Source organism: Neolamprologus multifasciatus, chromosome 18 (assembly GCF_963576455.1).
Source record: "Neolamprologus multifasciatus chromosome 18, fNeoMul1.2, whole genome shotgun sequence".
In the NCBI taxonomy this organism is placed as follows: domain Eukaryota; kingdom Metazoa; phylum Chordata; class Actinopteri; order Cichliformes; family Cichlidae; genus Neolamprologus; species Neolamprologus multifasciatus.
The window spans coordinates 20,630,479-20,642,993 of NC_140456.1; the positions used below are offsets into that span (position 1 = coordinate 20,630,479).

At 41.5% G+C, this 12,515-nt stretch overlaps 1 protein-coding gene across 2 annotated transcripts in view; it reads left to right on the forward strand.

Moving 5' to 3' along the window:
* Nucleotides 1-12,515, forward strand: part of ephb1 (EPH receptor B1) — a 161,067-nt gene that overhangs the window by 86,310 nt on the left and 62,242 nt on the right. For both annotated transcript variants that reach the window (XM_085139261.1, XM_085139260.1), the window contains exon 4: nucleotides 10,305-10,460. In XM_085139261.1, coding sequence (XP_084995387.1) covers nucleotides 10,305-10,460 — 156 coding nt within the window. The remainder of the gene's footprint in view (nucleotides 1-10,304; nucleotides 10,461-12,515) is intronic.

The window sequence follows — 12,515 nt, forward strand, 5'->3', positions numbered from 1 at the left end:
AAGATCAACAGTCTCCACTAGATAGTGACACTAGATAGATAGCAGAACTCTGATAGTGGTAATGTAAGAAAGAATGTTTTCTGCTTGCTTGTATAATTTTAAGGCAAATATAAAAATGTGCAAAATAAATAAAACCCAGTGAAACCCAATTCTTGTCTTGCAGTATCAGTGCAACAGTTTTTGGGTGATGCATGGCTTAATCAATAATTATCCACACCTTACAAGATTTGTTTGTACTTTATCCCTAGAAATTTAATTCAACTCTTAATAAAGTCTTTATAAACTCTGGTGTCACACTCCATTTTATTTTGGAGTAACAAGCCGAGCCGTGACACTCACCATAGTGACAAATCATACATTTGTCTTTTGCAAATGTGAATCATAAATCCGGAGAGGGTTTTTATTTGTTGTATTTGTTTAACAAAACAAGTCAGTGTTGTTTTGTAAAATTTGTATTTGTTAAAAAAGACTACTTTCTATCAGCAAAACATTTAGCTTTGAGAAACTTACTGAGGCTTCATCCACAATCATCGATTAAACACATTTTTCAACAGAAAACTGAGCCATTTTTCTTTCATTGAATAAAGTTAATGAGACAAAGGTTACTTGTGGCTAACTGAGGCTAACTGATTAAAAGTTCAACTGTTGCTGAACATATGTCACCGTATCTTTCTGGGGGGGGGGGGGGTTTGTACTTGAATTTGTATTTTGGAAATACGTATTTGTTCGTGTAAATTAAATCCAATTTTTAATGATCAGACTTTCTCTGCATCTTATTATTCCACAGCGTTTGTTTGTAGTGTTTAGTCTGTAATATAAGGTTTAAAGGCTGTAAATGGAATATGTCGAGCAAAGAAACAGCAATTTAGGAAAAGGAGCAAGAGTAGGCATCTTTGGCTAACTATTATAGATTAGTTGATCTAGATCCGCTTAAAAGAGACAAGTGCTGAGAGGAAGCTAAAGGTTTCACTACTTTGAGTTTTGTTTTTCATGGAAACACAAGGTAATTAATCACAAGGTAATCATAACAGCTTCTGATGATTATTCTGATAAACTGATTAATGAGTTAAAGCACTTGATCCACATTTACCCATTCATGCCAGTTTTTCAAAATATATGTATTTATTTATTTATTTTAAGACATACACTGGTATATCTATCATATACACTCGGACCTTGATGATACATCTGGAGAAGTTTTGGGCATTCAGTATTTTTTTAAATGGATACTAAAATAAAAAAAAAAACATAAATAAACACCCAGTTTTTGAGTTAATGGCTCCCTTCTCTGATTTCCAGCTACTGAAACAAGTAACATATCAACTAAATCATATCTGAATTGAAAAATCCACAGAGAAAACTAACTAAAGCTGAAAATATGAACCAATATATGAATAAATAAATCCATTCGCTTCTCCTTTTCAGGGTCGCGGGGGGCGCTGGAGCTTATCCCAGCTGTCATAGGGCGAGAGGCGGGGTACAGCCTAGACAGGTCGCCAGTCTGTCGCAGGGCCAACACACAGGGACAGACAACCATTCACGCTCACATTCACTCGCACATTCACACCTAGTGGTAATTTGGATTATCCAATTAACCTATCCCCACAAGTTGCATGTCTTTGGACGGTGGGAGGAAGCCGGAGTACCCGGAGGAAACCCACACAAACACGGGGAGAACATGCAAACTCCACACAGAAAGACCCCGGCCTGATGTTGGAATTGAACTCAGGACCTTCTTGCTGTGCGGCAACAGTGCTAACCACCGTGCTACCGTGCTGCCTAAATAATGAATAAATAAATCAACAAAGCAAATTAATAAACCAACAATGAAAAAAAACGTAATGAAAATTAGTCACTCACAAACATCACAATAAAATAAATGTAAGTTACTAATGGTGGTGGATTCACTTTGTTACGCGAGTAATTTTAGATGAATCGTATCCTGCAGCCAGTCAAATGCTGAGCATACAGAATGCCTCTAGCTAATGTGACAACCCTTATCCGTTTTCACCCCTCATCAAGAAACTCTCGATCCTTGCTCCTCCTTGTGTGTTGTCTTTTTGTTTTTGTTCTTTCTCTATTAGTTCACAGCGGGCAATGAGCCTGGCCAGTCCCCTGTTAGGTTCTGATTACAGTGTAGATTGTAGTGGAAGCACATGTTACTGCCTGCTGAGCGGTGATATGAGGGCCGTCTTCTCTACTACCTTGCCAACCAGAAATAGACTGGCACAATGGAGTTTCCTGGAATTCCAGCACCTCTGCGGCTTCTCTGTATCTTTCTTCTGCTCCTCTCTGACCAGTTGTCCGCCTGAAATATAAGCCTGGAGCCCTGGCACAGAGTTGCATCTTCCTGGAAATAAAACTGACCTAAGCCAATGTGTCATGACGTGATACAGAGAAGCCAATTGCCAGTGTGCCACTCGAGTCTATATGGAGCTAAAGCATCGTTTGGCTCCCTCGATCTGTATCGGGCTCATATTATGCACACACATACGCAAGCACGGATACACATGCACATGAGGACACACAATTCATGCATGTGCTTTCAGAAAGCCAGATTTCCCAGTCAGCTGGTCTGTCATTGGCCGGCTGTTCAAAGGAAAAGTGTGGGCCAAAAAAATACTGGCTGTAAGGTTACTATGGTAACAGCCTGCCCAAGGGCGTGGGCTGTCTGCTAAATTGTTTGCTGGTTTGTTAAGACTCGCACATGCACAGATACGTGCACACACAAATTAATTTGGAGCAGAATGTGTTATCCTTTATTCATTGTCTGGGAGACACATGTTCTGTTCATTAGCATTAGCAGTGAAACTGTTGAATTTCATATCTGTATGTGAAGCAAACTGAATATTTTGGAGAAATCACACACAGGCCTATTTCTCTCCCTCCTTTTTTTTTTTTAAACTGGACACTGTCTCATCCTCTACTTATTTCACTGCTGCACTGCCATCTATTGAAACCAGTCAGACATGGCTTTCCTTCTCCGGACATGTTCACATTCAGGAGTGTGACAGAACTCAATTACTATAATTTTCTAAATATTAGGACCTCAGTGTCTACAACTAAAGTAGGATGCAAATTTCTTTTACTTTTCATGTTTTTTTTTTTCCATTCCTTACAGAGATTTTGCCTCACACAGCAATATATAGCTCAGTGTTGAACCACAGCTCTAATTGGAAGACATCTTGCTTTCTCAAGGGGGTTTAGCTATTGTTCACTGAAGTTTCTGCAACATCAGGCATTGCTGTATTAGCTAGCTGAAAGAATAGGTATGTCCAGATGAGCAGTGGCTGGGACTACGGCAGCAGAAAGTTCAGGATAGCTGTATGTGGGCAACATTCATGGGCGTGTGAGTTTGTGTGTATGTGGGTGGTTGTCGGTTTAGCTGCCTGCTTTACCTTGGATGACAGGCTCTGACAGGGCCAGAATGGACAGATGATTAATGTTCAGAGGGAGTGTTCTTTGGGCGGAACATTTCAGCACCGCTGGTCTTAACAAAAGAAGACGAGGTATGCTTTAAGCACTGCACCCTTTTTTGACCGTCCCTTTTATTCCTGAAAAACCTCTCTTTCCCTCTTATCCCTCCTACATTCTCTCTCTTTCTTTGAGATTAAAAGGCGATGACAGGGCATAGTGGAAACTCATACTGACCAGACTTGCCAAATGATGTCACCACTGTGAACTCCGAATGCCTTTCAAACAAGGGAAGGAATGGGATCACTTGTGAGAAGATGCATAATATCTGGCCAGTGTTGACCTGTGATGAGGGGGAAAAAAAGCTCAATTATTTTTAAATCAGTTTCTATAAATTAATAAATCATATCCCTGAGAGGACTTTAACCCTGACTTTTAATATCCTGCGGGCATTTTCTGATGATTTTGACAAGGCTTTGTTTCAGCCCATGCGTCGGTCTCAAATAATTGTATTGTGTTTTTCAATGACCTTGTGAAGAAATGGAACACCTGGGTTGGAAAAGCAGCTCATTACGTGGATTGTGGCTGGAAAATGAACAATGACAGAAGAGCAAGGCTGAATACCAATACACTCCACCGCTGATTGCCTTTTTGTTTTAAGGTGTTGGCTGTCCTGACACGTTTTGTGTCCCCTCTGTCAAACGACCCTGTTCATTTCACCACTCAATTGATGTATTTTTTTTAGATATCACATAAACATAAATACACAGGCACGCACTTGGCGCAACCACATCCTCTGCTTGTTTTAGTAGGAGAGTGTTGTTTTTCTCAGAGCCTCAGCAATAAAATCATAAAATAGGGGTCAACTGGAGTCTTGACCCAGACATACGTCTGTCTGCATGAGTGTCTATGAGTGAGTAGGCGTATGCATGAATCCAAAGCCTCTAAAGGCTGATATGTCCCATGTGATGGATGAGGGTTGGGGTTAAGGGTGTACTGGGGGGCTAAGAGCAGTTCTTCAGGGTCGCTGGCAGGTCACACACCCTCTTTGCATCAAAACCTCACACAGACAGAGTCGGAATTCCTTTTTTTTTTTTTAAAAAAAAGCTATATTGATTACATCAGGCCAAAAGCTATTTGATGAAACCAAACGTCTTTGATGTCGCTTACTTTATATTGGATTGCTGGATTTTCATTACATGAAATGGAAATTCCTTGAGAAAAAAGACTTATTACATAACCTTCTCCATATCAACTACTCCATGTTTGATTGCATTTCCCACAATTATCTGTCAAGCAATTTACAGCGGTTTTAAACCTCGTGCATGCCTGGGAGCCATTCCCATATAAAAGTCAGGGAAAGGATTTAGTACAGTATACTGTAACTTTGATTGGGTTTTTGCATAGGAGACCTGTTTCCAATCTTGTCTTGGTCATAATCCTTTGGCTTCCTTCAATTCCTGACTCGCGCATTTCCATTTTATCTAGCCGACACCTAGTGATGCTTCCCTGACAAGCTAATGTAATATTTATCGCTCTACCTCCATTAATCCCACATCTCCAATTGCCTCCGATTCTTATGGGTTATAGACATTTTGCAACTTCACATCCTAAACACATGCAGTTAATGCGAGACATTCCCAGTGTGCTTCCACGTTTGATGTATTGCCTGCAGTTTGCACTGTATTATGCGCTCACTGAGCATATTGCTTAGCCTAACCCCTGAGCAGCTCTGCACATCAACCATTCTTAAAGCTTGCTCTCAGAGACTTCCTCATATTGCTAATTTTCTCCTGTTTGTCCTGCCTAATCGATACACCAATGTTGTGTAGAAACACGTTCTCCAAATTAACAGTTTGGTGTATAATGGTGGTCTGCATGCTTCTTAACGCCGGAGAGATTTAGGTTGTCGTCATTATCAGTAATCTTGAACCAGGTGGGAAAATGACATTGAGGAGATCATCATCTCAACTCTGCTGCTCAGGCTCTGCTATGACATGAAGTCATCCCAGTTAGACTGTCATGAGTAGTGAGCAGTGATCCACAGCTGCCATACCTCCGTCAACTAACTGTAGAGTGAGATAGAGAGAGAGGGAGGTAAAGAAAGACAGCCAGCCTTTGAATAGATTCAGAGCTGTCAATCAAGACGAGAAAGGAACAACGGGAGGAAAGGTACAAGGTGGGGGGGAAAGCAATTCCAGGGAGACAGACAAAGAGAAGTCAGGAAAGAGAAGTGAGCAGGAGAATTGAACAATGCAAAGAGAGTCCTGAAGGGACCACTTCAGAGGAATGAATGTTTTGTTTCTGCATACAGCCATTTCAAATGTGGGTTATTCCCCCACTGGGGAGACTAATTGCTTGTTGATATAATATTACAGCCTTCATCTCCCTGAAAACCAACACATCTGATGAGTTATGGCTCTGCGTGCTGCATGTTTTCTTTTTCTTCTCGTACTTCTTATTCTTCCTCTCCTTCTTCACCTTGTTCCATCCCCCTTCTGCGGCACAGGAACTCCTGACCTCCTGCAATCTAAATATTCACAAATCAGGAAGAAAGATTTTGGGCTCAGTTCCAGTATCAATAAAGCATAACGATACATTCTAGGGGCTGCCTGCCTTTCGAATGAGACATTTGCGGTCCACTATTGAGTTATTGACACAATAGTTCAAATCATTTTATCATTCTGACTTTCTCTTTTTGCCCATATCTATTCCTCCTTCTGGTTTTGTGAGGCAGACTAGTAGGGAGCTAATTGATGAGTTTAATGGTAACATTCATGCACATACGATTTGTCAATTACAGGGAGAAGACAGAGGAAAAACAGCAAGTACGCCCAAGGCACAGGTTTTCAGGCACCAGAGCAAAAAAAAAAAACAAAACCCAAAAAACATTATGGTGCAAAGAAATGAGGCAGTTTACCTGAAGAGATCCTATGGATTTAAATGTTACATTTGCATAATTGTTTTTTTTATGCTTTTGTGTTTTGCTTGTGCTTTCTTTTTTTGTCTGTTTTAAGGATTAAGTTATTGCTGAGAGCAAACAGTGTGTAAACCTTTCCTCAATTAAGGAAGAAAACCAGAGCGGGGGTTCTAATCAGACAGATATTAATCTTATGCTGTGTCTAAAGTGTTTGCTTGCGTCTTTGCGGGGCTGCTTTGTTTCTGCCAGGTTGTCACTTATCTCACCTCCTGTAATGCTGATTGTAGCGTCTTCAGTTTTCCCAAGGAGAGGTATTAAGTTATCTCAGGTTCTGTCAAACATATTTTAGTCCAGTGGCGGAAAATGCGGGTGCGCCATCTCATTTAATCGGGTCAGCTGTAGTCATAGTACGTGATATCACTGATGCCAGTGTGGGAGCGTTTTCGTAGGATTATGGAGTGTGTGCATTTACATGAGTTGTGTACAGGAATCTAAGAGTGTGTGTGTATTCTTTTGCTCATAGGTTTGCTTAGAGACTCATTTGTAGCACCGCTATCTCAGACTGCTGAATCAGCACGGGCTCTCCTGCTTTTCTCCTCACTTTTTCCCATTTATGAGCGTCTAGCCCAGCTACTGTCTGTCTGTAAACACACAACCCGAGGGCAGAATCCAATGCACATATTCTGCTCACACCCCATTAAACACACGCCGAACAACCTATTGTGATCCCTTTTCAGAAGAGCCGAGCAATGCATTTGAAGCTTTTCGCTTGCTTTTGTGAGACGCCATCTGCATGCGTGCGGTGCGCTGCTCCCCCGATGTTTGAATTTTATGTGGCAAAGATGATGAGACATAAGATCCCTTCCCTTCTCCTGCTAAAAATGAATTTTTGATCTGCGTTTTATCGTCTTGTAATCTCTGATATTGTTGGTGGTTATTGCTTTATAAAATGGGTCTGCAGCTGGTATGTGCTCCCACATATGGCCAGGGAGAGTTTTATAGAGTCTCTATGTTCTTGTATTAGAAGAAGCTTGATCTCATCACACATGGAGTCAGTGTTACAAGTCAAGAGAGTTTGCAAACTATCAATCCCACACTAAAAAAAGAGCCCCCCTACACACCCGTAGGAACGTTATTGCCTATATGCAGTAACATTTTCACAACCCTTGCACATCTGCTGTATCAAGACAGGTCTTAAACATCCACGACATAGCAATAGCAATATGTTCTTCTTCTATTTGGACTTGGTGCAGTTTGATCATGTATGTTTGATAAATATTGGAGCTCTGACTGTGTGTGGAAATTGCTGTGTGACTAGACATAAGGTCAGTCAGTTAGCCCACAGTGTGTCCGTCAGCCCAGCCAAAGGACATGTAAGAACCGCGGCTCGCTGGGAATCATCTTCACTTGTGTGTGTGTGTGTGTGTATATAAATCATCTCTCTTTTTAACCTGATTTGTTTCTCATTCTTTCTTTATCGCTATCCCTTCCCAACAGCTTATAAGAGGGCCTTGCCAAATCCTAGTCTATAAATGTCAGAAAATAAGATCTATAAAATCTCCACTATTTTTAATTTTTTAAGCATAATATTTTTAATTGTGTCTCAAAGACCTGTTTAATTAGGAGTGGAGGTTTCCCTTTCATGCAGTGCTATATTTTCTACTGTTTGACCTGGCAGTGAGGGAGAATGGGCCCAACACCTTGCCATTGTGGCGATTGTGGCTCAAGAGTTGGGAATTTGCCTTGTAATCAGAAGGTTGCCGGTTCAAGCCCCAGCTTGGACAGTCTCGGTCGTTGTGTCCTTGGGCAAGGCACTTCACCCGTTGCCTACTGGTGGTGGTCAGAGGGCCCGGTGGCACCAGTGTCCGGCAGCCTCGCCTCTGTCAGTGCACCCCAGTGTGAATGTGTGTGTGAATGGCTGGATGACTGGTTGTGTAAAGTGCTTTGGGGTCCTTAGGGACTAGTAAAGAGCTATACAAATACAGGCCATTTACCATTGTTAGTTTAAATAGCTCTCCGTTTGGCAAAGTGTTCATATTAGAATTGAAGGCTCTTAGTCAGATTAAACTAAACTATTTTGTTGATGGGCTGATTTAAGCATTCTCTATTAATATTTGAAATACTTAGCCAAACCCCTGGCCCGTCATTTTGATAAACTCTGTCATTGTTTTTCTTGATAAGCATCTTAGTGCTGGGTAGGTAGGTGTTTCACTTTGTGAGCGAAATGAATAAAATGACTGTTTTTATCTGTCTATCGCTCAGGCAAATAGACACAGCCTTGCCCCATTAAATGTATAACTTATTCCCCTTTTGGCATGCAGCAGTGCCAGAGCATCCTCCCTCATCAGTAAGCCTGCTAAGACATAGGACATTGATCATAGTTATTTTACTCAGTAAGCCCCTCCACATCACACAGAAACTCTTTGTATTCTTTTGGGATATTGGGGTGAGTGGATTAGGTTATTGCCTGCACTTAAGCACAATGCTATCAGCTACAATAATCTTCATAGTCCACCGTGGCCTTTAGAATTTGGGACTTTAACACGTCACACCAACATCCACAAACTAGTGCTGGCAGGACTGTTTTAGAAATCCTCGTTCTTCTTATCAGTAAGGCCAGTATGACTCTGTCTGAGATTGTGGTCATGCTGCAGAATAACTTTTAAATGATCAGAGCCTGACCGCTCTGCTATCAAGCGATGAATAAAACATTTAAAGTGCCCGAAAGTTTTGCACACTACTGTGCACGAGGAAAACGTAAATGAGTAGAAATTCAGTACTGCGCTTAAATATGTGTGCATACAGTAAGGGGTCGAATTTACTAAGCAAAGCAAATGAAAACACAATGCAAAAATGTGCCAGTGGGTGTGGAGGCTTCTGCTAACAATGCCCTAATTTAGAAACAAAGACGCAGCCGGCTCATTTTAATATTGAACAAAAGCGTCTACCAACAGAAGAACAAACCAGCAGGTCAAAAGCAAACAGACCAAAAGAGGGAGCGAGTAATGCACTAACCAAAGTAATATGAGCCAAGCACAGGTTTCAGGCATGGTCTTCTGTCTGGATATAGTATTTCAGATCTATAGGTGGCATCGAATGTGGATCCAAATGTTTTTGATGTGAGGGTAAACTCTGTTTCCTGTAGATATTCCTGGGGACTTCGTGCTGTCTTGTAGGCTGAGGCGGCCATTCACTGGATAAATCTGACAGCTCAGGTGGAGTGTGGGATTTATCTGGAGGAGGGATTACAAACTGTTCAGCTATACTACCTGAAATCGCTGTGTCACACCTGTAGAATTTGTAGAAAAACACAAATCATTATTTACCGCAAGCTCTTCACCAAGCCTTTGTGTGCCTAAGATCTTAAGATTCAGACGTTAAAACACTTTCGGGCTTTTGTGCACTCTGCTGTTTTTCAGAAACCTGAAACCCATCGGTCACTGTAAAAAGAAAAAAAATAAATACCTTGGGTGGCTGTAATCCAAGACACATCTATTTAGGTATTGGGTTTTTCCTCTCTCTACCACACTGAGTTCAGAGAGTTCAGTTAAGTTAAGTTGTGTTTAATCAATATGCCTGTATTATAGATATGAGGGCTCGCCACTAAACATTCAGGGCGAGGACTCAGTGGAGAACTACAGGATACAGCCAAAGCTGCAGCACCGTGTTCACATCCTTGAGCCGTCCATCCATGCCAATTACCTCTATTTCTGATAACATCTTCCACTGCTGTCTCACATAAATTAACCCTCCTAGCACCAGCGATGACAGCCACATTGGGAGCAAAATAAGACATGCGTTAAATATAGTGGAGTTTGGGAGGGGGTAAGAGTAACTACGAATACATTGCAGAAAGGCAATTGACAAAAATCACTTAAAAATAGCTTAACCTTGTGCTTGCCTTAATTGGATTCATGCTTTTTTTGTTGCATTTTACAGTTCTAACAGTGTTTTTTTTTTCTTGCCACAGCATGTCCACCGGGTACCTTCAAGTCGACCCAAGGTCCAAGTCTTTGTCTACAGTGCCCTCCTAACAGCCGCTCCACATCTGAGGCTGCCACCATCTGCATGTGCCGCAACGGCTACTACCGCGGGGATGGTGATCAGCCAGATAAACCTTGCACCAGTAAGTATCCAATAAATTAGACTGGCTGCGCACTAAGGCACTAATACATATTAAAAGCCACATATAAACAAAATGGCAGAAATGGCACTTTCTGGGATTTTCTGAGACAAACTGAAAAGGATCCAGTTGTCTATCACGGCTATCACAGGGTGAGACGCGGGGTTATCTATTTTAATTTAAATGCATATGAATGTGCATTTATCCAGCGCCCATCTTGTCTTCTTATTGTCTTCTTCTTAGGATTGATGGAGCTCCTTGTGTTTCCTCTCAGCTATCTCTCTCTCTCCACATCCTTTCTCACTTCTCTAGTTTTTACTGTTGTTCTTTCTCCGTGTCTAGTATCATCCCCTGAAGTCCTAATTACTCAGGCAAATGCTGTGAAACTTCGACACTGTCCTGCCGTTATCCGCTGGAGATCCAATAAGGCCTCTCACAGCATCATAGTTATCTTAATATGATGTAAAAGCAATATGCTAAGCCTTCCTGATATCCCTGCTGACACACAGTTATGCAGAGGGAGAGCATTGTTAGACCCCAAAAAGTTTGTTTACCTCACTTCCTTCTCTGTCACTGGGGAGTGTCTTAATGGTTTGTTCTCTTCACAACATCAGGCCTGGAAGCATTATTGGTGTGGTTATGGGTTCATTTAGCCCACATTTATTCACATAGACCTGATTAATTGGCCCAAATGGACTCAAAAGCACACAGAACTTTCCTAATCAGGTAGCAGCTGTATAGCCTTTGCTTCTAAACTCTGAGTTCGTTGTTCTTATTTAGCCATGTATTTTTTTTAGAAAAAAATAAATGAGTAAGCAAATAAATAAATGAATAAAAGTGGCTTAAAGGTGCAGAGAAAGCCCAGCGGAACATGGCTGTCTGTCTCTGAACGATTTGGCTATGTGAAAGGTGTGCACAGCAGCGCTTAATCCACCGAGGAAGACGTGACACGTAGGTAGAGTGCCGTTTGGTAAAAAAGTGGACCTGAACAGGTATGAGGGCAACAGCATTGTTCACCACAAAGATGATGGCGTCACTAGGTTTCATTTCGGCTCTTGGTCACAACTTCTATCTTTTCTGCGGCAACAATAGCACAAACAGGACTAGCGCACAGACTGGTTGTACCACATGTTCTTGACGTGAAAGTAAATGGCTACAACATGTAGACATGTAACATGGCTGCAAAGCAGTGCTTAGCTCTGCATAGGACAAACGCAGAGCTGTGCTGGTACCGTTTAGGCTTTAGATGTTCTCAGTTTTCCGTGCTCTCCAATAGTTTACAGCACTGCCTGACGAATTAGCAAGTGTTCCATCAGCTAAAGCCTCAGCCTTTATTTTGTGGCCTTGCATTTTCCCCCAAGCAATCTCAACTCAACAGCAGCTCCATCTTAGACATCTTAAATAGATCCGTATGCTCTGTGTTCCATTTCAAAATGTAACTGGCTCCTTTTTTTCTGTTTTCAATCTCGTCTTATCTGCTCTGTCAGTTCTGTTATTTTTCCCTTTGCCCCACTCTTCTCCTTCATTTTGTCCTCGGTCCTCTCTATAACTCTGAAACAGGAGTCCAGTTACATTGCTGTTTGTATTCAGACAAAAAAATGAAACTGCTTAGTAATACACTCACACTTAAGTAAAACATACCAAAATCTGTTGAAAATGGTCCCTTTTAGCAATATTATTTTGATAATATTAAGCAAATGTTAGCAACTTTTCAATTTGTATTAAAATTATTTGTCTGCAAATCTGTCTGCACAAAGCTTTTTCTGAAGGCTGAAGCATACAGTAGCAGCTAGGTGTGATGCTCTAGTTGTCATAGATCTCAGCCAGGGGGGCTAGTGAGATGATCCTAGTAGCAATCTCTTTAATACTACAGGTCTTGATAAGAGCACTGCTAGAGTAGCTTAAATCAGACCAGCCTGTAGCTTGATGCTGTAGCTTAAGCACTTCTTGCCGTCATCAGGCACGTAGGGGCTCTATGCTCCTGATCAGTCTGATTAGCTCGCTGATGGATTGTCTGTTGCATGGCTCTGTGAGCTGAAGGCCGCATGCTAACCACCC